The sequence below is a fragment of the Alligator mississippiensis genome, chromosome 1, assembly GCF_030867095.1.
Source record: "Alligator mississippiensis isolate rAllMis1 chromosome 1, rAllMis1, whole genome shotgun sequence".
NCBI classification, from domain to species: Eukaryota; Metazoa; Chordata; order Crocodylia; family Alligatoridae; genus Alligator; species Alligator mississippiensis.
The window spans coordinates 204,109,219-204,132,116 of NC_081824.1; the positions used below are offsets into that span (position 1 = coordinate 204,109,219).

The following is a 22,898-nucleotide window of genomic DNA, read 5'->3' on the forward strand; positions in this document are numbered from 1 at the left end:
CTAAAAAGCCATTTCTCCTGTAGCCTGGTAAGGAAGGAGAGATGTTATGATTTTTTGTTGTTCCTATTGTTATAATGCAAGATATATTATAATTGAATACATTTATTATAAGTAATGATGAAGAATACTAGTAATATTATTAATAATAATGATACTTATGATGATAATAGTCTCTCTCTAAATTAGAACACTCTGAGGATTCTTAGATATTATGGAGATGAAGAGTACATAAATACCTAAAAATACAGATTACTGTATAGTTTCTAGTGTTCATAAATAACCCTTTCAGCCAGCAATCTTTGTAAGCAACATTGGCATGGTTATTTGAGAACTATCACCCATATAGCAAAGGTAGGATCCAGAAACTGGGTTGCAGAGTTGCAGAGCTGAAGTCAGAAGCCAAGGTCCAGACCTGGAATCGGAGGGCATTTGGGGGAGCTGCTCTGAGTGTGTGTGTGTGTGTGTGTGTGTGTGTGTGTGTGTGTGTGTGTGTGTGTGTTGGGGGGGGGGGGAAGCAATTTAATTAGAGTGGCTCTCAGAGTCACTTTAATTAAAATGCCTAGAGTGTCCCTGTGCTTCAAAATAGAGGTGGGGGCACTTTATCTAAAGCTTCTTCAACTAAAGCTCGCTCAATGAGCACCCCTGCTGCCATTTTGAAGTATGGAGATACTGATACATGAGATGCAGAGGCTGGCTGGAGCATGGTAATAACCATGCTACAGCAGACTCAGTTTATTGAGTCTGCTCTGATGCACTGTAATAACAGTGCATTGAAACAGCCTCCCAGATCATGTATAGGCACCCAGGCAACAGGCAACAGAATTAGATGAGAGTTTCCTAGCAGGCCTGAAGCATGGTACAACAGTGCTTGCCTAGCTAACTTGTAGTTGTTTGCTCTGTGTTTTAATAGGACTTGTGATACAGGGCCCTTTTTCTGTAACTCAGAGGGATGGCTCATTTTACTCTGTCACGGCGGGGTCCTGCAGGAGGGCCGTGATCTCCTCAAGGCCCCCTTCCTGTGCCAAGTTGGCCCAAGGGAACCCTCAAATGCTCGCCCGCCATGTCTTTGATAACACCAAAGGTCCCTCCGTCATTGTACTCTTTTCTTGCTGCTCTATTCCCCTCTCCTTCTTGGAGCTTCCTAGCCCAGTATTCTTGTGGGTTTCTTGGTCTTCCTGGCCCTTTAGGTATATGGTCTGTGCCGTCTCTACCCATCTCTCGGTCTCTATCAAAATTCCTCTCAAGGCTTCCAGTTCTCACAACTGCTACTGGTACTCCATGTTAGCCCTGGATGCATGTTCCTCCAATTGCAGGCCTATTGCGGTCAGTTTCTCTCTCTGTATTTGAGCAACCTGTAGCAGTTGCTGCTTGATTTCTGCTCGTAATGTCATCTCCCTGGCTGTGCTCTCTTCTAAAAGGGTCCTCAGGGACTGCATCTCTTTCCCCGGGTGGTCCTTTTCTTTTTCCACCTTTTGCCACTGAGCCCGCAACTCTACGCACTCCTTCGTTCTGTCTCTTAGCTCTGTTTTGAGGGACTGCTTCTGCTCCTGGAATGCCTCATGATTTGCCATATATTCTTTCACTTTCTCCATTTCTTTTGTTATCACTTTCCTGGTCTCTTCTGCCTGGGTATGGCTCTCAGTAAGCTTTTTCCTCAGCTCTCCAACCAGGTGTTCAAGCTGGCCACACCGCTCTTGCCAGTTCTCCAGGTCCTCATGCAGGCCTTCTATCTGTTCCACTTGGCTATGGATTTCTTTCTGGAGGGCTTCTATGAGGCTCTTCAATATCTCCAGCTTTTGTATTACCTCCTTTTGTTCTCCCGTTTGGTCCATACTGGGCTCAGGAGACTTCCTCCTCCATTCAGCTATCTCCTTCTGCATCTCTTGCAACCTCTCCTCTTGCTGTCTGCTCTTTTTGGCCTCCTCTGCCATGAGCTGTTCCAGCGCTCGCGTCTTCTCCGCCTCTGCTGCAATCAGGCGCTTTATCTCCTTAGATCCGCCTTCTTTCTTCCCGGGTTGTGCTCGCAGCTCTAAAGCAGCCACTTTTGCTTCTGCTTGCTCCTTGTGTGATCTCATCATTTCCAACTCTATCTCTAGACGGGCAGCTCTTTCCTCCATCTTGTCCACCCGCAACTGCCAGGTGAAGGCTTCTTGCCACCTGTCTTCCAGAGTTGCTACTTCTGCCATGATTCTACTTTTTTTTTTTTCTTTCTAGGCCTGACCCAAAGTCTTCTCTTCTATTATCTCTAATGGCAGTCTCGTCTCTAATCTTGGCTTGTCTTCTCAAGCCCCAATCTCAATGCCTTGCCTTTCTTTATATTTGTTCTAGCCCTAAGGTTCATTCCCCCCTCCTTGGGGACATGGGTTCCTTCCCCATGCATGGCCTTACTTTCCCGGCCAATGCACCACTTTGTCATGGCAGGGTCCTGCAGGAGGGCCATGATCTCCTCAAGGCCCCCTTCCCGTGCCAAGTTGGCCCAAGGGCACCCTCAAATTCTCACCCGCCATGTCTTTGATAACACCATATATTTGGGAGGCTTCCTTTTACGCCCTCTGTCCCGTCTTGATGGAAACTAAGGCCCCATGGTTTTCCGGACTCCTCATGCATCCCGCTCTACAATGGGTACTTCAGGGACACCCTAGCCTTAGGGGCTATGCATGGCTCCAACCACCCCTTTACCACACCCCAAGCCTTGCAGTTGGAATAGACGTTGTTCGGTCCAGGTCTATACCCTCTCTCTGGCATTTGGGTTCTCTGCGGCCCTGTCTCTCTCCACGCCCTCTCTCTGGCACTTCTCAAAACACTGCCCTCTTCTCTGGGGCTTCCCAAACCTCAGTAACACCGCCCTCTCTTGGGGCCTTCTCCTCAGTAAAGCTGCCCTCCTCTCGGGGCCTTCTCAGCAATGCCCCCTTCTCTGGGGGCTTCTCAGCTGCCCCTCTCTGGGGCTGGGGTCTGTGCACCCCGAATGCTGTGCCCTCACTGGTGCTGGGGTCCCCACAGTAGTGTGAGTCCCCTATGAGGCCTCCTACAACCCCTAATAGCCTCACCCAAACCACCAGTGATAAACAGCAACACAAACTCAAGCCCCTAGGCTATAACATAAACAGAAGCTGCCCAGCTATAATCATGCTCAAGCCTACCAGAGTTCTTCATCACACAGCAGTGTCAGACACTGCTCCTTCAGCAGGCTTCTCTTCTATTCCACAGCAGAGAGCTCCTTTCTCCTGGGCTGCTGGCAGAAAACTGCCTCTGGCCTCAGCCCCTAGAGAGAGCCAGGCCCTGCCCCTTCTGGTCAGCTGACCGCTGGCAGGTGTGATTGCTTGCTCCCTCCAGTTGCCCTGGCAACCCACAGCTGGGATCCTTATTCATTGCTAGGGCTCTTTCCCTAGCAGTTTCCCCCTCTTTAGGAGCAGGGCACCTCAGTGCTCTGCGACATACTCCCCAACTACTTTTAACTAGGACTGGAGATTGGACCTATTCTTGCTACAATCCTATGCTTTTTGTTGCAAGTTCCATGTACAAGTTTAAAATGAGGTGATACTGTGCTGTCATTTTATTTCTCTCTTTTTTTGTCTCATGAAGTTGGTTCAGGATCTTAATTTGACCTGCATGAGCATAGTTTGCACAATCTTAATGCATTCATCCCTATATCACCCTCCTGACAGAGGACAGTGTTGTTATTCCTGTTTTATAGACTGGAACCTGAGGCACAGAGAGGCTCAAGGCCAAGATTTTTAAAACACAGAAAACTAAAGATGCACGGAGGTATCTAGTGGGATTTTCAAAAATATCAGTTGCCTAATTTCCATTAAATAACTTTAATGCCCTGCCTATACTGCCTCCATGCAGTACCTAGGGCTGCTGTTGATATGGATCCACACTCTACCTCCTCACTCTCACTTACTGCACACCAAATCCCAAATGAGGCATTTTATTCTCCTTATAGTGTCCCTGAGAATATGCCAAGAAGAACACCTGGAATAGAGAGTCTGAGTAGTGCTGTTGGCTTAGGGATCCTCTAAAATGGTTATAGTGCTTCATCTTTAAGATTTGGCCAATGCATGGGATATGCTTCTTAGTGATGGTATACAGACAACTCAGATAAGCCCTAGGTTTTTGTTGGAGACTTTCCACACAGGAAGTCTCCAACAAGGTAGGAAATTGAATGAAGGGCTTCTATGACCCAGCCTTGTTTGTTAACCATTGAACCCTCCTTTGTCTTCTCTCAAACCTTGGATCCTGTTTTACGGCTCTTGTGTCCCGCCCTGTACTCGTCTGCCACGTCTTGATGGAAATTATGATGATGTTCTTGCGAGCGGGAGGCTGCCTATTGTACTGCCCTGGTGCCAGGGGGTGCTATCTGCGGCTCCACTTCCTCCCCTACACCGCAGTCCACACCTCACCAATGGAATAGAACTTGTCCGGTCTGGGTCTACACCCTCTCTAGCGCTTGGGCTCTCCGTGCCTTCTCTCTGACACTTCTCAAAGCACTGCCCTCTCTCAGGGCCTTCTCAGTAATGCCGCCCTCCTCTGGGGCCTTCTCAGTAAAGCCGCTGTCTCTCGGGGCTCTTCCACAATGCCACCCTCTCTCGGGGCTCTTCCACAATGCCACCCTCTCTTGGGGCTCTTCCACAATGCCACCCACTCCTTTGGGCTCTTCCACAATGCCACCCTCTCTCCAGGGCCTCCTCAGTAAGGCTGCCCCTTCTCTAGGGCTCCTCAGTAATGCTTCCCCTCTCTGGGGCTCACCGCGCCCACCCTGGGGCTTCTCCGCAATGCTCCATTTCTGGGGCTTCTCAACTACCCCTCTCTCAGGCTGGGGTCTGTGCACCCCCAATGCTGCGCCCTTGCTGGTGCTGGGGTTCTCACACTGCCATGAATCCCCTATGAGGCCTCCTCCAACCCCTAATAGCCTCACCCAAACCACCGGTAATAAACAGTAACACAAACACAATCCCATAGGCTATAACATAAACAGAAGCCGCCCGGCTATAATCACGCACGAGCCTACCAGAGATTCTTCATCTCACAGCAGTGCCAGACATTGCTACCTCATCAGGCTTCTCTTCTCTTCCACAGTAGAGTGCTCCTTCCTCCTGGGCTGCTGGCACGGAACTCTCCCTGGCCTCAGCCCCCAGGGTTTATAAGGCAGCCAGGCCCTGCCCCTTTCAATCAGCTGACTGCCGGCAGGTGTGATCTCTTGCTGGCTCCAGTTGTCCAGTTCTGGGTTGCCAGAGCTCCTTACTCACTGCTAGGGCTCTTTCCCCAGCAGTCTCCCCTCTTTAGGAGCAGAACACCTCTGTGCTCTACGATAGAAGGGCATTCAATCTTACTGGACAAATTTCCTTTCACTGGCACAGATGATGAGTGATACCATTATGCACAAGCAGTAATAAACTGTAATAAACTGATGGGGTAGACAAACTGGCATAATTCTGTTACTGCAGATCAGCCAGAAGGTGTCAATGTATGTCATCTGTATATATAAAAGAATACATATAGTGAGATAATTAGCCAAACTTTCCTGTTTTCAAGTTCATTTTATGCTTCTTATTGGGCACATATTGAATTTGCAGCATCTAGTGATTTTTCCCTAGAGAAATATACCCTGAGTGGGGAGCATCTCTTCCACTACTATAAACTGGTATAGGTGGCTCTGACACACTTGGGCCCCCCAATTTTTCATCCTTTAGAGTGAAAATTTTTAATTGAACTCAGTTCTTGACAGGGCCTACCTATCTCTCCACTGTACTCAAGCAGTGCATAGCAGATTACAAGGACAATGTGTTGGTATGCCTCTGTGTATATTGTTGCCATAGTGGATTTTGCAATGGCATGGATGCTTGTCGAGAATATGTTTTGGCTTTTTTTTCTTGTATTCATTATGTAGTGCAGCAGCAGATGAATGCTAAGGGAAAAGGGTCAGAAACAGTAAAAACACCCTCTGGAAAAACAAAACAAAACATTAAAACATTTCATACATTTAAGCCATGACTCCAGAAGGCTAAAATTCAGTTTCTGTTATTCTCTAGTGCAGCTAAGTATAGAAGAAATAGAAAGGCTTCCACCGGGAGGAAGCCTAATACAAAGTGCAGAATTCTCTTCTTGGAGCTATGCAAGTTCCTTGAAATGGGGTTAAAGGGTTATGGGTAGAAGGAAATTGTAACTAGTGTTTTGTTCACATTTAGGCTTCAGTCATAAAGGATTAGATTAAGAATTGAAATTTATTTATTTTTAATCTACAAGAAAAGTTTACATTCCTGTTTCCACCTGTAACCCTAGCTACTATCAGGACAATAGTCTATGCTGTTACCCTTGTTTTAGCATCATTGACTGCTGCTGCTGTCCTCACCGGCAGAGCCTCTTAACAAGTGGAAGCTGTTAGCTGAACTAATGAGCCTGGGAAGGTAAAATGAAATCTGTAGTTCACTAAAGCTTCTGCTGTGATTCTGAGTCCTCTCTGTTCTCTGTGGGGAGAAATACAGCAAGTCTTGCCTTGGAAATACAACAGACAATGAGCACTTGCTGATGGAACACTGTGACCAGTCCTCATTTGGCAACAGTGAAAATAATTTCATATGATTTTCTGAAGTTTCCCTGACACAAGAGGAAAGGATCTACGCTTTCCCCTTATCCATAAGATTTGGGTGAATGAAGTGCCCTGATGTCAAGTGCAATGAAGCAATGGTAGAAATAAGTGGTAAGGCCAGCTGCTAAACAGTCTAACACATGTTAGGTGCCATTTCCAAACCATGTGCAAAGAGGTCATCATACAGCACTGAACTTTGCCATATATATGTGTCCACATTATGGCCATTTTCTTACATTTTCCCACAAAAGCGTGTGCGCTTGTAATTTTGTGCGCCCGAGAAGGGCAGTCATTTAGAAAATGGTGTCTAATAATATGCTGTTACCCACAAATTAGATTTGTGCCCCACAGAAAAAAAACTTGAAAGACTATCTCAGTAATATCTGCTTAATTATATGAATATCTGGTCCATATTTATTAATACAGTATTATCATTATTATAGCGAACTTCCTTGGATCCATTTGGATGGAGTCTCAGGTGATTCATTTTTCTGAGGTGACAACATATAAGTGGCATTTGTTTTATAAGTGTATTACTTAAATAGATAAACAGTTTGTGAATTTCAGTTTCTTTACTTTTTTTTCTTTCTATAAAGATCTTATTATTTTACAAAACGTCATTTAATGTATTCTAGGAATTGTTGCACTAAACAGAAGAGAGAAAACAGCAGCTTCATTGTCAGCTATATACTTTCCTCAGTGCTACCATAGGGCCAGCTATTACTCTCTCAGTGATATTAAGTTTTTAAAAGGCTCTTTGCACTGAGCTGACATCAGGAACTCCCCACAGGGCTCAACTATTACTGAAGTCTCCATATACTTCATAAGTTACATACCTCGGTAGGCAAAACCTTTACAATTCCTGCTATCTTTGTATATGCAAGTTTAGGTAAGACTTAACATTTTATAAGTGTATATATGGTGGGGGTGGGGGTGGGGGAGAGGTACCTGCATAACAAACATGTATTTCCACAAATTTTAGTACAAACCTCATAAGAGACAAGTCAGTTCTTTAAGTCCCAGTTCCTGGAGGCAAGGGAACATAACAGTCTCTTCAAAATTTTCATTTTAAAATAAATCAGTTTTAATTCTCTTGTTTGCATTATGTGAAAATGTGGACGCTAATGGTTAAAATCAGAAAGAAAATATGAAGAACTCAAAGTATGACAAAAGTATTTCAATAAATTATATCTAAAATTGGTGAATTGTTGAAATGTGGTGACTTGACATACTTTTTAATTGAGTGTGTTGTGAATATAGTTTTATATCCATGAATTTTGCCAATAAATATAGAATTGTTATAAGTATATAAAGAAATATATGAAATGCTTAATATAGCAATATTAAGCAATATTTCTGAAGTGTATGTAATTTTTTAGAATGGCATCCTTCTAAAATCATGACTGTAATTTTTTTAATTAATCAATAAATTGTAAACCTTTTATAATATATCCTGCCTCTTTTAGATGGTGATTTCTAGTGATAAACTTAACCTACGAACAATTTTTGGAACATTGAAAATTATGTTTGCACCAATCCCCTCCCCCGGCCCTCCCTGGAAACTTGAGATCAATTTGGCATTTATTTTAAACACATTGTACTGGCTGATTTGTTAAATCAAGATAAATTATAGTCAGCCCTAGACATGTTTACAAGCTTGTCAAGATCACACAACCTACAAACACATGAAACAGCAGAGTGTATTCCTTCCCATTTGCAGGCTTTGGGAGCAATTTTTAAGTCATGAAGGGAAAGCTGCTCTGAGCACAGCAAAGCTTTAAATGACAGATCACCAACTGTTAATTAGCAAAATGAAAATACTAAATACCAATTTCCTAAATGCGTGATACATTGCTCTCTAAATATAAGGGATAAGAAAACCTGTCTGTTTTTTGGTTACATAATTTCTAGGGACTCTAATTATCTTATGTTATTTTGGGATATGTTTTATACAATCATATATCAATACATGACAAGGCTAGAAATTACCATAGTTTTTATTTAAATTGTTTTTACAATGCCTTCTTTATCTTGAGTCAGGACCAGTGTTTTTGACTATTTGCTAAATTTCTCCATTGTTTTGAACAATTTAGCTGGGACTGTGAGTAAGTTTAAGTTTGTGACAAACACAGTCTCTTTCAAGTTTTAATCTCAAATGACAAAGCACAGAAATTAAAGGCAAATTAACTCGTCGCATACTACTTCCACATTTCAATTGTGATTATTCTTACGGTTCACTGGACCTTTGCATGTAAAGATTAGGGCCCAGATCATGAAAGGTAGCTAGATAGCTTACTCCCATTGATTTTGAATTAGGCACCTAAATACCTTTAAGGACCTGAACTCAAATGTTTAGAAATGGCATAAACACAAATGCACCATAGGAATTCCTAACACCTGCTTGCTTTATTAAATGCTATGTTCACTTTGAGAGTATACTTTATGATAGCAAAAACTTCAGACTCCAGTCACTGGAATTCTTTGGACAGGGTCATGACCCAGAGGGTAAAATGAGTTGTGCTAGAAGCTAGATGATATTGTAAGAGACCCTTCTGGATTTAAAAATCCATAAAGCTTAGAATTATAACTGGGTCCTCAACAGACTCCTCCAGCATTAAAAACAGTACTCTGTGGGCATGTACACATGTTCATTAATGCTTTGTAATTATGGCACATTAAGTTTAGTACCTGTAATGACAGGTACTAAATTAATGTCCTGTAATCGGTGTTATTGCTCATTAGCACAAACAAATCGTCTTTGTGACTTTAATGCACAGTAGACTAAATCTACTGCGCATTAGCACAGGTTTTGCCAGTCATGCTAATGTGCAGTAGATTTAGTCTACTGCACTCTAAGTGTCTTGTGTAGATGCAATTTGCTCCATTCTGATCTGGTGAAGGAGGGATTTCAAGGAAGAAAGTAGTATGTCTGACATTAGGAAATCTGGAGACAGATTCTTTTCTTTACCAATCCTGATATGGGCCAGTGCATAGGTAAGAATTTGGCTTATAATTATATTATATAAAGTAAGCATTAAAAAAAGTTGGGCTACCCTTTAATCTCACTCATAGTATGCTACCAGTGGTGTCACATGTTCAATTTAACACTTACTGAGTGCATCCACACAAGAACACATGTGTTTCTTGCAGTGTCTTAAAACACTTTGAGATGCTGCAAGAGGCGTGTGCAGGAATGAAAAAATGTTCCCTGCATGGCAAATTTAGACTAGAAACCCCTGCAAAAACCACGTGGGGAAAAAAGTGGAGTAGGACACAATCCCTGACTGTGCTCTGAGGCAACTGGAGGCTCAGTCCTCCACAGAGATGCTCTGGTAGCTAGCGAGAGCATCTCTATGCCTAGCCCTCACCCTGGTGCTGAAGCATGCTTTCTGCAGGGCAGGCAGCATGCCAGCTGCAGGCAGCTGGACCTGGGTTCCTGCTGCTGGTGGGGGGTGGGCTGGAGGAAGAGGAGGGGACCATGGGGGGACCCCTTACTGGTCCTGCCTGCTCTTCTGGCCTGCCCAGCCCCCTTCCCTGCCTACCCCAGCCCCACATCACTGCCCCATCCCCTACCTGCCCATGAGGTCCCCAGATGGCTGTCCCATCCCCCACCTACCCCCTGAGCCCCCCATCACTGCCCTGCCTGGCCCCATGCCCTGCCCATCCCCATTCCCTGCCTGCCCTCTGAGCCCCCCCATATTACTGTCCCACCTGGCCCCAGCATCCTGGCAATTAAAAAATAAACAAAAAGCCCTGCACTCACCAGCAGTAACAGCTGCTGTTGGGGTCACTAGGGCCTCATGGTAGAGTCCCCTTGTACAGCATGGGGCCTGGGTGATAGCCACAGCAACCCCAGCTGCCCAACAGTGCACAGAGCCCTGCCAACCCAAGCTGCACCTGTGCAATGGGGCAGTGGCAGTGCAGGTGCTAAGCAGCTGGGGCTGGGCCCCACTGCCCTTTGCTGCACAGCGGAGTTCTGCCATGAGGCCCCAGAGACCCTAATGACAGCTGCTACTGTTAGTGAGTGAAGGGCTTTCTTTGGTTTTATTTATTTATTTTTGAGTCCTGGACTGCTGCAGCCAGATGGGGGAAAGGGGCGGGGTGATCAGGGAACCGTGCTGCCTCCCGCTGCCCTGTACTGCGTAGGGAGGGGGCTCTGCCATGTAGCCCCAAAGCCCCAGCAGTGCCTGCTACTCCTGGTGAGTGCAAGGCTTTTTTTTTCTTTAAAGTGCCAGGAAGGGAAACCATCAGTGGGGCTGGGGGAGCTGGTGCGGGCTGGATGGGGAAACCACTGGGGGAGCTAGAGGGGCAAGTCGGGGTGGGGCATATGGGCCCTGAAGGGGGGTGGGTGGTAGCCCCTGTTGGGGGGCTGTAGCCCCTGCAAGGGGCAGTCCATGAGCTGTGGAGGGGGGCTGCACCCTGTGGGGGGCAGGGGAACCACCCTTCCTGAGCAGGCACCCACACAGTCCCCCCATAATCCAGTCACACCTACCCACACACCCCATAGCCCCTCACATCCCTCCATAGCCACCCACATCCCCCCACCCCCCTTCTATCCCCCTCCTGCAAACCCTACATCCCCCTGCATACACCCTGTGTCCAGCTGCCAAACAGGAGGAGACCTGCTGCCAGGAGCTGTGGCTGCATGGGAGGCTGTCCTCACATTCTGGTTAGTGAAGGGGGTCACAGGGAGCTCTAACTGCTCTTTAGTAAGAAAACCAAAGGCAATACATATAGGTATTTAGAATTCATTTTATTATGATGATAGAGACACTGGTAGGCTTCCAAATTGCTTTAACACTGTAGATATATCAATAAAACATTGCCCAGCTGATAGCTGGCTGTTTTGCTGTTTCTCTTTCTCTCTCTATCTCTCTAGATATAGATATAGATATAGATTATTAGAGGTATTTTGTTTTAATTGTGGAGAATCATAGATTTCAGGGTATTTTACAGAGTGACTTTGGGATTTTCTTTATCAGGGATTTTTCAGTTTTAAAATGGAGAACACCAGAATTCCTGTTAGGGAGGCAAGAGGTAGGACCCAGGCAGAGAAGCCTGCTCAGAGCTGGCACCTTGGACCCAGCTTGAGGTGGCTGACCTCCTGGCCAACTGGGGCCAGGAGGACATGCTTTGACAGTTCAAAGCAGGCCAACACACCTGGAACATCTTTTGGGCATTAGCTGTCCAGATGGCCACGCAGGGGCACACATGGCAGTAGTGCTGCACAAAGGCCAACCCTGCAGCCCCAGCCCACTGGCAGCTGGCCCACAGGGGCAAATGCCTCTACTGGCTCTGCAGTCCCCATCTGAGTCTGGCAGGTGCACAGGTGGTCACAGCCAGGCAGCAGCCCCCACTGCCAGACTGCTGCAGTGGGTAGAGGGTGCAGGGAACTCTCAGGGCTGCTTCAGCAGTCCAGCCGGCACTGTGTCCCCAGGTACTAATGGGCTGGGCCCCAGAAGCTCCTGAAAGTGAGTAGCCCTAAGCTATTTGCCATGGCAGCTTTTTATACTGCTGGGGACAGCACAAGTGTTGGCCCCGGGCTCTAGCTCCTCCTAGCTGCAGATCTGGGAGGAGCCGGACAGCGTTATTTTGCCCTAAGTGGCACAATTTGCCACATACCAAAGTGCATGTCTGGGCACATGCATTGAGGCAAAAAGCCCCAGCTCAAATTTGCACTGCTGCTATTTGAGTGGCTGCAAGCGCATGTGCTTCCATGTGTGGACGTGCCCACTAAGTGCACTTAAAATGTGAGCCAATGACCATTCAAGTGGATTAGCACATTAAGTGCCCTCATGGAGTTCCAAAATTGTTATCTTGCTAGCTTTTCAGGAGAGGGTTATCTCCTAACATGTACTTTAACAGGCCACTACAGACAAATGATTTGCAACTACTCTAGCAGTTCTACTGACCTCTGCTCCATTGATTATCTGTATGATTACTAATACCCAAATTCTAACGTACTTCAAACCAAATTATTACAACGTACCTTGCCATTCTAACTCATCTCTTAGCTGGAATCACTATTCCAAGGCATATATAATGTCATTCTTCTGTCCCATACACTGAATGAATTCCAGAGATTTCTTTCCTTCTGCTGTGTGTAAAATGTTAGCTGTTATATATTTTTTTCTCAGAAACAGGCTGCAGCATATAGATGAACAATGATCAGCCTGTGCACGTATCAGTTGCTTTCTTGTCCTATTGAAAGCAGAGGTAGATTCATATTTGGTGAACAGTGCAATCACAACCACCATAGCTGCATGTATCTTGTGAATCTGATGTCAAGGTCCTGGGTGACAGTACTTGCAGTGTTTTATATATGATGGATTAAATACTCTTCCTGCCACAGTAATCTGCTGTGTAGCTGCAGTTTTTACAATTCAGGGTGATGGATGCTTTAAAATCTTTATTCTTTCTGCAACAAAAAATCTGAAAATCAGTGGCAAGGATTTTGCTAATGCTACAGTAAGCTGATGGGTCGCCAGATGGTTTCTACTACATTTGGATAACCTTTTCACTGTTTCTTTGGAAGCTGGTCATATCAGCTGACATAGCTGCTGGGGCTAAGTTCACTTGCACCAGCTGCAAACATTACATGCCCCCTCCCCCCCCCTTTTCCTATCTGTGTGCTGGTGATTTCTGTTTGGAATTGGTTAATGGATAATTGGATAATGGTAAATTGGTTATGCAGCTTTGATCACTTTACTTGATGATACTGGTCTCAATCTGGCACTGTGAGCCTTTCCTTTTATCCTCTTCCTGTTGCACTAAAAGATAAAAACAGCTCTCACTCTATGATTTGCATCTTTGTTGGATATCCAGAACAAAAGGATCCAGATTAATGTACTTTTAATTCCTTGGGCAGATTGTGCAGTCCTTTTTCTATCTGGTGAACAGTTTTGCATATGGATAGTAGGACTATATTAGTCATGGGAGTAACTGCTCTCCTGTGAAAGGCTCGTGAAAAGGCTTCACAATCTGGTCCTATAATAGCACTGTTTCAGAGCCTTTGTTCTATTAAAAAACAAAAGGCAGTTCTACCAGCTGAATTGACACAAACAATGGTTTGGAGAAGGCCAAAAAAAAAACAACATAGTTTCTGTATTCTGAAGCATCAGGTGACAGGTGGAGTACATTTTCTCTCTTAGTACCAAGGTAAAGTTCAGCTTAGTACTTATGTATATGCCCAATTTGCTTGTGCCCAAAATCAAATGACTAGTGGTGACAGAACTGAACTTCTCCAGGGGAAAGAGGAAGGGGGGGGGGAGGGTGAAGAGGAGTAAATTGAAGAAAACAAAGTAAAATTGATTACATGATTATATGTGCATGTATATTTGTATAAGTATACAAGGAAACCAATCTGTCTCTTCACTTCTTTCCAGTTTGTCATACCTCATATACTGAGAAACATTCCTGTTAACTTCTTCCACATAGCTGGTGATTCAGTTGCCACCTTTTATACATCCAAGCCAGGATATGATATAAATACTAGTTCTATTTCCCCACATCCTATATATCATTCAGTGAATCAAACTTCACAGTTATTTGAAATTTATCATTGTAAAATGCAGTGCCCAAATTTGGTGTGGAATACTCTGACATAATCCAGAGCTTCAGATGATTTAATATCTATTTTTCTTTATTAGGTAAGTAGTTAGGAAATAATAAATTCTGATTTATCACATGATATACTGTTAATTAGACCCCTGGATAGCGAGGGGTCAAAAAAACTGCACAGAAAAAAAGCAGGGCAGGGAACAGTCCCAGACCATGCCCTGAAGCAAGTGAAGGCTGGGTCCTCCATAAAGATACTCTGGCTGCCAGAGCATCTCTATGTTTAGCCCTCGCACTAGTGCTGAAGCACGCTGCCTGCCCATAAGGGCATGCAGCATGCCAGCAGCAGGGAGCTAGACCCAGCCTCCACTGCCAGTAACTAAGGGGTCAGCGGGCTGGAGGAGAGGGGAGGGGCCAAGGGGGGAACCCCCACCAGCCCCACCCCCTGCCTACCCCCTGAGCCTCCTGATCCATTTCCTGCCCTGCCCCATCCCCCACCTGCCTCCTCAACTCCCCCATCCCTGCCCTGTTCCACCCCAGTATTGGGGGGAAAAAAACAAAAAAACACCCCTGGTACTTACTGGCAATTTGAACTGCCATCGAGGTCACTGGGGCCCCACCCGCACAGTGCAGGGCAGGGTGTCAGCCCCAGTGGCCCCAGACTGGGTCCTGCTTCTGGTCCCTGCTGCCCTGTGCTGCCCAGGGGGGGGCTCTGCCAGGAGGCCCCGGAGCCCCTGCTTGGTGAGTAGAGAGGGGTTTTTTTTAAGTGCTGGAGCTGGGGTTGGGGGGACAGCCATGGTGGGCTGGGGGTGCAAGTGGGGGATGGGGCCAGGTGGGCAGCCATTGGGGGGTATGGGGGAGTGGGGGTGGGCTGTAGGAACCAGCGGGGGATAGGGCCAGGCAGGCCAGGGCGTGTGGGCCATGCAGGGGGGTAGCTCCTGTGGGGGGCCATAGAACCTGTGCTGGGGGGGGGGCACAAAATATATATTCATGTGTTCATGTATTCATGAAACATGCATTTAGAGTTCAAATGAATATTATAATAGCAACACTGGTAGTTTTCCAAATTGCTTTAACACTGTAGATATAACAATAAAACATGCCCAACTGATTTCTGTCTCTCTCTCTTTATAGTGGTCTTTTATTTTAATTGTGGAGGACCATGGATTCTGGGGTATTTTACAGTTACTTTAGGATTTTTTTTTTTTTTTATCAGGGATTTTTCAGTTTTCCCATAAGGAACACCAGAATTCCTGCCAGGGAGGCCAGTGGCAGGACCCTGCTGGTCAGAGATGGCACCTTAGGAAGATGGACATTAGGAAGAACTTCTTCACAGTTCGAGTGGCCAAGGTCTGGAACGGGCTCCCAAGGGAGGTGGTGCTCTCCCCTACCCTGGGGGTCTTCAAGAGGAGGTTAGACGAGTATCTAGCTGGGGTCATTTAGACCCAGCACTCTTTCCTGCTTATGCAGGGGGTCGGACTTGATGATCTATTGAGGTCCCTTCCGACCCTAACATCTATGAATCTATGAATCTATGAACCTTGGACCCAACTGGCTGTGGCTGGCCTCCTGGCCATTTGGGGCAAGGAGGACATGCATTTGACAGTTCAAGGCAGGCCACCACACCCAGAACATCTTCCAGGTGATAGCTGCCCAGATGGCCAGGCAGGGAGCACACATGGCAGTAGTGCCACGCAAAGGCCAACTCTGCAGTGACAGCCCACTGGCAGCTAGCGCAGAGGAGCAGATTCCTCATCCAGGTCTGGCAGGTGCACAGCTGGTCACAGCCAGGCAGAAGCCCCCACTGCCAGACTATTACAGTGGGTAAAGGGTGCAGGGAACTCTCAGGACTGTTTCAGCAGTCCAGCTGACAAAAGGGGTAGTGTCCACAGGGGCAGGGACCAACTAGCTGGGACCCAGAAGCTCCTTTCTATTTGAAACATTCAAAATAATATGGCCCCTAAGATCCACCCAGCTAATGAGTACCCCTATTGTATGGGGGCTAGCGGGTGAATGTTACAACATAGTTCGGACAAATAATGAAAAAAAAACACCAAACAACAGGATAAGAGTGTCATGTGTGTCAAAGGGTCAAAATGTGAAAATAGGTGCACCTGAGGGGGACAACAAGCAGAGTCCCCTGGCCCTTAAAGGCAGGGTTCTCAAAGGCATCCAAGGAGTCAGTGGATGCCACCCACTGCTGTTCTGCCCAGAGAAGAGCCTCCTTCCTGTTCAAGTACAGGGAGCACTTGGCCAGGGCCAGGAGGACGTTGGCCAGGAGGTACCAGGACTTGAATAGGCCATGGATGGGGTGATCAAAAACAGGAAGATGGGGAGTGAAATTCAACCAGAACCTCAATAGGAGGCTTTGGGGGTGGAGGTGGAGGGGCTGCAGCCTGGTGCACTTGAGGGTCATGTGCATCAGTGTCTCGCTCTGCCCGCAGAAGGGGCAGGATACCGGGGTGTCCATGAAGCTCACCACATACATGCTCATGGCAACTGTTCCATGGAGGAGCCACCAGCTGAGGTCCCCAGTGGCTTGTGGGATGAGGGTAGAGTACAGACTCAGCCACTGGGGTGCCTCAGCCATGCCCTCACCGAGCAGGTCCTGCCAACTTGGTGTCTGGGTGTGACATCAGGGTGGCATGATGGACAGTGCAGAGCATGAGTATGTAGAGGTGGCAGTGATGGACAGTACAAAAGTGGACCAGTCTGTTGCCTTCTAGCCAGCTCAGGTGGTGGAGTGGGCAGCGCTGTGAAGCTGAGCAAGGCACTAGGAGGTAGAGTAGATTTCACCTTCGGACCAGACGACAGGTTGCACATGCCATGGGGAGACCCATGCACTGGGCCAGCACAGCAGGGTCCACCCACTCCCACCTACCATAGTCCAGGAGGTCTCCAATATGGGTGACACCAGCCAGGATCAACCTCTGTCGCAACTGGGGTGCCTCTGCCATTGGCACCTCCAGCTAGGGGTTCCAGAGGAGGGACTCAACAAGCAGGTCAGCACCCTGGGTGACTGTTGCAAGGGATCTGGAGGTGGAGGCCAGCCTCCAGGTCTGGAGGGGGTCCTGGTAGAAATCTAGCAGCCCTTGCAGGGCCCGTAGGGAGAAGCGCCACAGGCTGAGGAGCTGCCAGTCATATTGAAGCCCCCAAAATTGACAAAGTGCACCCCAGGTGGCCCCATGTTGTGTGACTACTGACACCATATAGCAGTCACTGCAAGGCCTGAAGGCAGAAAGCCAAGACCTGGCTGTGCAGGTAAACCAGGCCCTGGCTGCCCTCCCACAAGGGGAGGATCAGGACCTCTGCAGTGACCCAGTGCTGTTCTGGCCAGAAAACTCCAGCACCCATCTCTCTGGAGTCTCACCAGGATCTGAGGGGGCACAGGCAGGGTGTGTAAATGGTGCCAAAGCATGGACAGGACCAGCTAGTTAATCACCAGCACCCTCCCATGAAGGGAGAGACATTTCAGGAGCCTGGCACATGCCTGGACGTGCTCTACCACCCTTGTCTCCAGTAGGGAGGAGTCTGTGGAGGACAGATAGACCCCAAAGTACAGAAGTGAGCCCGGGCTCCAGGGAATCCTGCAGAGCACAGGTAAAAGTGAGCCCACCTGCCACCCATCACATAGTACCAGGCCAAAGTTCTTGACCCAGCTGACCCAGGCAGAGGAGGCCATTGAGTACAATGCCTCCACCTGCACCAGGCCACCTGAGACCTAGACCGTGAGGAGTACATCATCAGCATACGCTGACAGGACCAGCCATACTGCTGGCTCTTGGAGCATCAGCTCTGCCCCTGGCTTCCACAGGAGAATGAGGAAGGGCTGCAGGGCCAAGATGTACAGCTGAACTGACAGTGGGCAGCCTCGATGCACCCCTCTCCTGAACAGGATAGGCTCCATCAAGGTCCAGTTGACCTTGACCAAACACTCTGCAGAGGTGTACAGCACCTGGAGAGCCCACATGAAGTAGGGACTGATGCATAAGGCCCACAGTGTGCCTGTAAGGTACCCATGATCCACTCTGTCAAATGCTTTGTCCTGGTCCAGGGATAGTAGGTTGAAAGACAGGCCCTCCCAGTGCACTAGCTCCAGGAGGTCCCGAACCAGGAACAGGTTGTTGAAGATGGAACATCCAGGCACCATGTCCATGTGGTTGAGATGTATCACATCCATCAGCACGGACCACAGGCACAGCGAGATGGGCTTCACTGCCAACTTATAGTCCTTGCAGAGGAGGGACACAGAACACCAGTTCCTCAAGTTGTGGGGTTCCTCCTTCTTTGGCAGGAGGGTCAGCACAGCCCTCCAGCATGACAGCAGGAGCTCCTCACTTCCCTTGGATTTGGCCCAGACTGCAGCAAGGTCCAGGCCAAGGATGTCCCAGAAAGCCCTGTAGAACTCTGCAGTGAGCCCGTTGATGCCTGGCGCCTTGTAGGAGGGCAGCCGAAAACTCAGCCAGTGTGAGAGAAGGTTCCAGTCAGTCCCAGTCACCCATGCTGACCTGTGGGAGTCCCTTCCGCACAGTCTAATGGGCTTCAGCATCATTCAGATCCAGGGAGAAGATCTCTTCATAGAAGGCCCATGCGTGCTGATACATATTACCTGGATCCGTGAGGGGGGTGCCATCACCCACCAGAGGGCAAGTGATGTCTTCGTGGCCTCCTGCCTCCTCTCCAGGGCATACAAGAAGTGGGAGCCATGGCCCACCTCCCGAAGAAGCTGGATACATGAGCGGGCAAATGCACCGCAGATGCAGTGGTCATCTAGAGCACAAAGCTCTTCCCACCTCTCCTGACACACTCCACAGAGGGATGGGTTGGTTGGGTCAGTGGCCAGGTGCCTCTCCAGCTCCAGCACTTCCTGCTTGAGCTGCTCCCGGACTGCCTTCCTCTGCTGGGTGTGCCTCTGAGTGTAGCTACGGCAAAAAAGCCGGAGGCGCACCTTCTCCACATCCCACCATCTTTGAGCCAAGGGGAAAGCTGCCCATTGCTCCCACCAGGCTAGCCAGAACTCCCAGAAAGTCTCCCTGAAGCCTACATCCTCCAGAAGACTGGGATTTAAATGCCAGTAGGCCATCCCTGGACACACAGGGACTAGTGTGGCCTGGGCCCAGACAAGGTGGTGATCACTGAAAGGGGTTAGCTGGATGCCAGAGGAGTGGACCCAGGCAAAGTGTGGCAAAAAGATATAAACCTAGTCCAACCAAGAGTGGCACGCCTGCTCCTCCCCCACCCTCACATAGGTGAAGGCAGGGGGGTCGGTAGGGTGACAGGCATGCCAGATGTCCACCAGGGAGCAGTCCCCGAGGATCTCCCCAAGGATGCCTATGGCAGCCTGGTTCCACTCCCTGCCCAACCAGTCTCATGCATCTAGGGTGACATTAAAGTCCCTGCCAAGGACCAGGCACCCGCAAGAGTCAAGGGTGCCAATGAATGTGGCCACCTGGCAGAAGAAATCTGCCAACTCTGGGTCCTTCACAGGGGCTTACACGTTTAGAAGGTTCAGGACCAGCCCCTGCACCTGGACCCGGTAGGTGCGGCAGGCCGCCCGGCACCACCTCAGTGTCCTGAAGGACCTCCTGCTGTAGGCCTGGGGAGAACAGGGTGGCCACTCCACAGGAGGTGGCTGACAGGTGACTAAAAAAGACCCTGCCTCCCCACTCCAGCCACCAACTAGGCTCATTGGCTGGAGTCGGTAGGGTCTCCTGTGAGAATACCATGGGGCACCCCACCTCCTGAAGGAAGGAGAGCACCCAGCACCTCTGGAGATCCTTTCTGCAGCCATGGACATTGATGGTCATGATCTTAAGTGACCTCATGGCTGGGCTGGGAGGGGAGGGGGAGGGGGAGGGGGGTGGAATAGACAGTTCAGCAGGGACCTCGTGTATCTCAACCCCCAGTGTGGGGCCTGCCAGTTCAAGTAGCGCACTCCCGTATGTATAGAGGGCATTTATTAAATTGCGGGCCTGCCTATAGATACAGGCATTGCAGCTTTTGTGCCTCTTTCCTTCCCCCACCACTGCCCTTGCAGTGGCAAGGATGCTGTCAAAAGCTCCCCAGTGGTCCAAGGCCAGCTGTACCTTCCTGGCAGACCAGCAAGTGTTATCACAGTGTGGCAGGGCATTGTTTGTGTCTGCCACTTTAAGATCAGAGCCCAAGCAGCCAGCAGATGGTTAATTGCGGTGGCCATGTTAGAGCTCTGGCCGCCCATATAAACAGGGCAGTTCACTGCTGGCAGTCAGGCAGCAACATTGCCTGGCTGTTAGGCTTCTTGGAACACCCTGGAGGAAAGGGAGTTTGGGATTGTCTGTAGGCTCCTGGTCCTGGGCATGACCTAAAACTGCACCCTGCCAGGAGTGGGTGGCCTGGTATGGCTCTCAGTGGCGCGGGAACCCCCAGGAAATGCCAGGCCAGTTACCACCCTGGTGAAAGGTGGGTTGGGGCGCCTTAACCCCAGCTGCCACAGCCGGGTTGGTTAAACCCAAGTAGGGGCCAGAAGGCAGGCCCCAGGAGTGAGAGTGGGGCTAGAGGCTCAGAGACCTGATTGAGAGAGTACCCTCGACTGGTCAATGCTGGGGCCAGGACCAGAAAGGTCAAAAGGGCCAGGGGCCCACCATGAGGGACACCAAGAGCTAAGAGGGCCTGGGGTTTCTGACTGGCCTTCGAGGTGAGGCCAGTGCCTGTATGGTCAAAGGTCCTGGGGGGACCACACCTGAGAGGGGAAAATAGTTTCAGGGAGCTGGATAGCCTAAATGAAGATGGGGTAGGCCATCTGAATGGAGGGAACTTGGAGGAGTCCTGATAGGAGGATTCTGGGGCCCAGTGTGGGGCCAGTGATGTTGATAACAGCTGGATGCCATCTGCGAGGCATGGGCTGTGGTGTAGGGAAGGTACGGAGCCATAGATAGTGCCCCCTGGCATCAGGGCAAGAAAATGGGAAGCCTCCTGCTGAATTAAGATCTTCAATTAATTAAGAACAAGTGTGGCAGGTGGGAAGACAGGCAGTTGGCCCAGAAACAGGTGGGTGGAGCATAGAAAAGATCAGCCCCAAGAACACCCCCTGTTACAGACTGTTAAGAAATGCAAGTAGCTCATCCCTGGGGAGTGCTGGGACTGAGAGGTCTGCAGGCTCCATGGAGCCTGCTGGTTCTCAGGCATCCTCTTGCTGGTCGTGGGGCTCAGTGGGCTTCTTAAGCACCATCTGAACCCCCTGGTCCACTAAGACTCCAGACTCTGGTTGGGATTGGGAGAGCTCTGCATGCCCTTGGGACAGGAGTGGGGGTAAGGGTGGGGGGTGGGGCTTCTTCACAAGATGGTGGGGTAGAGCTGGAGCCCTGGGGGGTCTGTGTAGGGTCCCAGACAAGATCGGTCTGTTAATTAGGGGACCCCACTGTGACTCCCTCTAGTGCAGGGCTGAGGCAGACAGGAGGAAAGGTTTTCCTGGGAGGGGGAGGAAAGAGACCCATCAGGCACTGGGGTAGCTTTGGCATCTGCCTCGGGGTCCTGGAAAAGGGGACCTCCTCCCTCAACACTCACCAGGGGTGAGCCACAGGGCCTCTGTATCCCCCAGATTGTCAGAGGGAGGAGGCTCCACTGCTGAGCCTTCCTTTGGGTAGGCCTTAACCTTGGCACCTGTGGTTTCAGGGGGTAGGCCCTGGTCAGTAGAATGAGGGGCTTCCTCCATGGGTTCCAGGGCCATCCAGCAGCCCTGAAGCCTTCTTCACAGGGATCACCCATTTGATTGCTCCTGGGGGTGGGGTGTTAGGCACAGCTGGGGAGGGCCCTGTGTGGTATTCTTGGGAGGGGGAGAGGAGTTCTCCACATCAGAGGGCTCCAGCTGTGCCTGGACCTTCCTCTTGCCTTTACACCGAGAGGAGACCTGCACCCACTTAGCCATGGGTTGGTTCTCAGGTAGACAGGCTCGAGTAGGAGAAGGTACAGGTTGGGAGGTGGGGCAGCCATGATGGGGGCATGACTAGGGGCAGGGGAACCCTGCAACCTCTCTCCCTGTCATTGCTGCTGCCTTCCCCGGGACTCCACCAAACTTGGTAGTGGTGGCAGGGACACTTGAGCTCACAGGGGGGCTCATAGTTGTGGTTGGAGTGCCAGGGAGGTCTGAGGGGGGAGGGGTGCTGGTGGTAGGGGCACCCCTCTTGCCAGTGGGACCCGCGGATGCCCTCCCCACCTGGCCCATGGGGCACTGATGATACATGTGCCCCAGGACATGGCAGTGGAAGCACCACAGATCCCCTAGTGTATAGAAAATCCTCACCAGGGCCCCCCTGATAAGGAGTTGCCAGGCACCCCTCACCTGCTAGCCATGCTCCCGCTGCCAGCTGGATCATATCCTGGTGACAGAAAGAGCACATGTGGCAGAGGCTGGGATCTCAGCACCCCAGTGAGAGGGCCACCACCGGGGAGATAATTCTTCCCAATGTTTGGAGCAAGGAGAGGAGGGCACATCTGGAGATATAGGGAGACTTGAGGGACATATTTGTCCTCCACCATGAGCCCCCTCTCCCAGCTTCTGCATGGCAGACTCCGAGGCAAGGAAAAAGACCCCCTTATCATAAAAGTGGGAGGCTGCCATGATTTTTGGGGGCCCCCATTACCCAAGCCAGGACCTGCACCCAGGTCTCAAAGTGCAGGTTATCTTGCTTGGGCAGCTGGCACTTCACTCCATGCCTGCGGGTGAGGAGGCCATGCTGCCTGAGCTGGAAGGGCCAGTGGTGGAGGGTCCAGGCCC

At 49.4% G+C, this 22,898-nt stretch overlaps 1 protein-coding gene across 1 annotated transcript; it reads right to left on the reverse strand.

The window, feature by feature from the left end:
• Positions 1 to 1,265: 1,265 nt before the first annotated feature.
• On the reverse strand, positions 1,266 to 2,186 carry LOC106739328 (tropomyosin alpha-3 chain). The gene has a single exon (XM_014601109.1). It carries the CDS (start codon positions 2,184 to 2,186, stop codon positions 1,266 to 1,268), a length of 921 nt encoding a protein of 306 aa, XP_014456595.1.
• Between the last annotated feature and the right edge of the window lie 20,712 nt (positions 2,187 to 22,898).

What these genes read in the sequence shown, in the direction of transcription:
- LOC106739328 (XM_014601109.1), bottom strand. Translation starts at nt 2,186, where the DNA reads ATGGCAGAAGTAGCAACTCTGGAAGACAGGTGGCAAGAAGCCTTCACC.